Source organism: Glossina fuscipes, unplaced genomic scaffold, assembly GCF_014805625.2.
Source record: "Glossina fuscipes isolate IAEA_lab_2018 unplaced genomic scaffold, Yale_Gfus_2 2, whole genome shotgun sequence".
Classification (NCBI taxonomy): Eukaryota; Metazoa; Arthropoda; class Insecta; order Diptera; family Glossinidae; genus Glossina; species Glossina fuscipes.
The window spans coordinates 26,882,429-26,887,270 of record NW_023998416.1 but is presented as its reverse complement, the minus strand read 5'-3'; the positions used below and the strand labels follow the sequence as shown (position 1 = coordinate 26,887,270).

General features: G+C 34.3%; 2 protein-coding genes across 2 annotated transcripts in view; one reads left to right on the top strand and one right to left on the bottom strand.

Moving 5' to 3' along the window:
* Window positions 1–1,092: 1,092 nt before the first annotated feature.
* Window positions 1,093–3,470, top strand: LOC119633086 (dynein regulatory complex subunit 3). The gene is made up of 6 exons (XM_038026306.1): window positions 1,093–1,303; window positions 1,386–1,669; window positions 1,728–1,906; window positions 1,981–2,557; window positions 2,619–2,953; window positions 3,341–3,470. Exons 1-6 carry the CDS (start codon window positions 1,093–1,095, stop codon window positions 3,468–3,470), a joined length of 1,716 nt encoding a protein of 571 aa, XP_037882234.1.
* Window positions 3,471–4,797: 1,327 nt separating this feature from the next.
* The window catches only part of LOC119633894 (enoyl-CoA delta isomerase 1, mitochondrial), a 1,446-nt gene continuing 1,401 nt past the window's right edge, over window positions 4,798–4,842 (bottom strand). Inside the window, exon 4 of the mRNA XM_038027707.1 lies at window positions 4,798–4,834. The gene's annotated coding sequence lies outside the window, so the exon portion shown is untranslated. The remainder of the gene's footprint in view (window positions 4,835–4,842) is intronic.

Below are 4,842 nucleotides of genomic sequence, written 5' to 3'. Positions count from 1 at the left end.
AAAACTCTTTAAAGCATTTATTCTTCATTTATTCGCGTTACTGATCAGAGAGTATGAAAACGTTTTGTCATATAAAAGGGTACTTTACCGTTCACGCCCCAAATTACGTACCGTCATGTAATACTATCTACTCGTGAGTCTCATTGGATAAAATAAATCTTGCCTCAAATACAAATAGTGTAGAATACAAAAAGCAGAAAAAATCTCTAAGAGATACTGACAAGCCCTACTTTATAGTGCGCCTCATTAAAAGACTGACAAATAAGTAAAATAAATTTTGAAAAGTTAGTGTAGGCTTACCATGACCCTCACCGAAAAGTTAATAAAGAAATTGTGACTTAGCATTGAATCAAACAAAGCAATTTATAGGAGGATAAACTTAGACGGCGCGATTATTCCAAAAAAAGCAAAAATTTTAGTTTAGTGAAAATGAAAGACTTTGCCAAAACCTTGCCGTAATAATCCCAAGAGGAATAAGTAGTAAAGACTCGCTTCAATTGCTTTGTGGAAAAGAGCTACTTATTCTTTATCTGTTTTGTGTGTTAACTGTAACATGTCGAACCTCTCCTAACCTTTCCAAACACATAATATGCTTAAACTAAGGAAAGAAGTCTTAAAAATAGAGGTAGGGTACCACGAGTTGTTGTGTTAAAAAAACTATTTATTCGCATTATAGCGACTACGAATATTGATGTAAAACAAAACGAAGTCTTGTCGAAGACACACCGATCGATGGGGAAAAGCATTTCTGAAAACATATCGCTATACGAAATTTCATTAAAATATTTCCAAAAAGTGGACACAAAACCTCATCAGACAGATGACGAAAAGGCGGGTAGTGGTATAATAAAATATGAGACCAACTTCGTCTTGCATTTCTTATGCAAGCAATGTAAACTATAACTATTGACTAGACCTGTTCCGAATTGAACGTTTTTTTGCATATAATATATGACACCCTGAACATTTCAATTGGTTCCTTAGCAATGGCCATCAATCCTTGAAAACAATGATTTATCGTTGCATTGCGTTTGCAGAAAAGTAAAACTTTTTCAAAAATTTCATATTACTTCAGATCGTTAACGAGTTGCGATGATCACCGATAAAGCCGATGAGCATAATGCCCAAAATATAAAGTCCTTGGATGAGGTCATTTATCCGGAAATTGAGCCGGGCATTATCAGCAAACATATGATTGAGAAGGCGTATCTAGAGGACTTTTATAAGGGTGAAGCGGCTCGTTTGCATCAAATTGAGCCCATCGTTTACGATCGCATCACTTCTATACGTATGGATTTCAAAAGTAAGACTCTCTACCCCATTACACTATTCCCTTTACAAATCTTAAGCATATCTAGTTTTTTTATATATATCCATATGTTTAGATATACTACGCATTGATCATTTATGGATACTGCCTAACTTGACTAAATTGGTTTTGAGCTGCAATAAAATTGAATTAATTGAGAATATTGAAATGTTAACGAATTTAAAAGAGTTGGATTTGAGTTTTAATTATATAGAGAAAATTCAAAATTTAGAAAAGCTTGTCCACCTGGAAGTCTTATCTCTATTCAATAATTTAATAACAAAAATTGAAAATTTAGAGAGCCAAGAAAAATTGATTATCCTAAGTATTGGCAACAATCGCATATATAGTACAGACGGGGTATGTATTCGATTAAATCGGCCGCCAATTATATTTAAAATTTAAAGATCGTTTGCAGATCGAACGTTTTCGCTTTTTACCGCATCTAAAAGTTCTCAATCTCGAAGGGAATCCCGTAACCGAAAGACTTGATTTCAATATATCCGAATATGTGGCCGCCGTTTTACCCAACGTCCAATACTATGATTATATGTCCATTAAAGAGGAAGACCGCTTAAAAGCTAAAGAAACTTTTGCGTAAGTGCAACTTCTTCATCAAAAAGCCAATTAATAATTAATAAAGCTTATGAAAACAAAAAAAAAATGTCAAGACGAGAGTTGCGTGAAATTGAAACAAATGAAGAAATGGAAATATTGGAACGAGCTCAGAGAGCTAAAAAGGAACGTGATGCGGAACGCTTATCTTCCAGTTTCGTAGAACATTTAAATGAGAACCAACTATTCGAAACGTTGTGGAAAGGAGACGAAGATGCCCACATTCTAATGATGGTTGGCGTGGCTGCTGAAGACTTGGCCGATGAATATGGTAAAGACATATTTGCGATCACTCAAGAACTCTACAAATTGGGTCTGGAAAAATTCGAAGAACGTCAAATGGAGATAGACGAGTTTATGACTAATTTAGAGGAGGGGCATTTAGAAGTGCAAAAAATGGGTCAACAAATTCTTGAGGAATTCATACAATACAAGGAGAAAGCGTTCGAGCAAGCTGGCGCTATTCATAAATGGATAGAGACACGTGCCCTGCGTGGCGAGGAAGATGAGACCGAAGAAAATCAATTGTTTAACGATAAATTAGACAAAATCACCTTTGATTTCGATAATATGGTTAATAATGTCTGGCAGCAATTAATGAGCCAAGAGTTGCACTTGCATGAGACAACCGAAGTAATAAATTTTTTAATGCTTAAGTTATTATCATATTTAATGGCTTCTGTTCGCATTTTAGGAGACCACAATTCATTTTCAACGTAGAATGCAAGAAATGATTGGCAAATTTATTGAACAGGCCCAAACATTTTTTGGCCAACTTCGTGATCTAGCCATACATTTTTCGGAGAATTTGTACGAAATAGTTTCACGTTACATTGGCACCAAATTAGCTCTGCAAGATTTCGAAGATGTTCCACCACCGCTTAGAATATGCATGGAAGACCGTGAAGCCATCGGTAACTTAATCGCCGGCATGAAAGATATTCAGACGCAGCGCATTGATGAACGTGAAGATCGTTTAATGAATCGTAGCAAAGAATTTGTTGATAACATGATCGATAAACTCAACGAGTATGTAAAGCTCTAAGCATTTAATAATGTATTGATCAACAATTCTCGAGACTAAGCAAACAAAAAAAAATATTTTTGCAAATATCGACTCTAAGGTTGATATAAAACCTAGTAGTTGGTTAACCTAGTAGTAAAGCGAAAGCATCCTTTAGCCTTCGCAATCAACTTATTCTTCGCACGGCCAACGCTTAGTTTAAACGGTACTAATATTTAATAAATAACATTTTGAAAATAAGAAATGCAGCGTGGCTTCGAAAATTACTACTAAAAATATTTTTTTTGTTTTTGTACCGCTCCCGCGACTTATTGATCTTTGCATTATACATTGACTAAAGTAGCAAATTTTCAACTCTCCTCTCTATATAATGTTTTATGCACTTTCTCTAGCGATGAATTGAAAAGAAATCGAGCCAAAATACTTGAAATTAATACGTTTCTGGATTTAATGAGTGAAAACTTGCAGAATCTCGGCATGGAAATTAAAGAAGAGCTTATGAAAGAAGAGGGAATGATTTAATAATAATATCCCTCACTTCATATGATAAATAATGTATTAGATAATAATGAATGAATAAATAAATTTTCGAATTTTTCGCTTCTTCAATTCAATGCAATTCCTTTCCACTCAGTTAAGAAGCCTTTAGGAGAAGCTCATAAAATATATTTCAAACCTAATAGGTTATAAAAAATGACAGTAGGTCAAGAGGGCACATTTGGCTTCAGGCCAAATTCTATTTATGAAAATAGAGAAAAATCAACAAGGTCTCTGCCTTTCCACATATTATAGATGAAAGCGTAAGAGGCGTAAGAAATACTTTACTCGAACTCCACTATTATGACCTTCAGTTCTTTACACGTACTAGCACGCAATGATAAAATGAAAGAACTACAGGTAGAGGAGAGAGTAATGATTAAACTTTGAATCTACTAATCGTAGACGTTGTTGTTTTTCGAATATCTTGTGACTTTGAAAACTAAGAAAATTAACCTGCAGTGTGAAAAGAAAGAGAACGATATGATACTGTAGGCCCTACCGGTTCGAAACATTAATGAAAATCACCTCAAATGCCCACGTGGAATTCCTATTTCTACAATAATTACGCTAATGTTTAGTAATGTTCAAGTGCAAATTTTTATACCTTTGTTTCCGCATCTCCAAAATTCTTGTCTTTCTAGGAGAGTTTGTATACTCATCACAAAGTTTTTAACTTTGCAGCACGCAGCGCCTCCTCGCGAAAAATCTGTGTTACTGTATTTCTTGCTCATTATCTCTTGGCGAGCGTGGAAAGTTTCGCTGAATTACCTTTAAACCGTTATGAACATGTCAGAAAGTACCATCAACAGCACAAAGAGACCAAGAAGACCACGCCAGGGATGAAAGCAAAGAAAGAGAAAGTCAACCGAAGAAAACAGATGGAAGAGGAAATAGAAAGCAAAAGCTACACTTTTCAAGTTGTTTTCGTTTCGACGCTTGTTATGAAAGGATAAGCTATTATTGACCCCGAAAGTGATTTTTGCAACCAAAGTCAGAAAAAATTTTCAAATTTCTAACGTAAGCCAGTATAGACACGCACTATCTCCACCTGATATTCATATGCTTGGTAGCTTTTGCCGCAAGGCTTGACGCTTTAGTTACATAGATTGTCTATTCTGAATAAACGAACCAAAGAATACGATGTTTCTAAGAATTCTAGATTATTTACACCGATATCGCATGCAATGAAATTTAATTTATTTTTATTTATCAAAATTATTATCTTCTAAATTAATAATTGTTTACAATTACTAAAAATGTGTTTTATAATCTTAGGTCGTGGTTATGGAAATAATTTTTGAAAACATTTATAATGTTTGTGGAAAATTTTATATCTTAGTGAATAAATGAAAAG

Coding starts and splice junctions, on each gene's coding strand:
- LOC119633086 (XM_038026306.1), top strand. CDS start 1,093: ATGATCACCGATAAAGCCGATGAGCATAATGCCCAAAATATAAAGTCC. Junction 1,670..1,727: donor GCATATATAGTACAGACGGG/GTATGTATTCGA, acceptor GATCGTTTGCAG/ATCGAACGTTTTCGCTTTTT. Junction 2,558..2,618: donor ACTTGCATGAGACAACCGAA/GTAATAAATTTT, acceptor TTCGCATTTTAG/GAGACCACAATTCATTTTCA.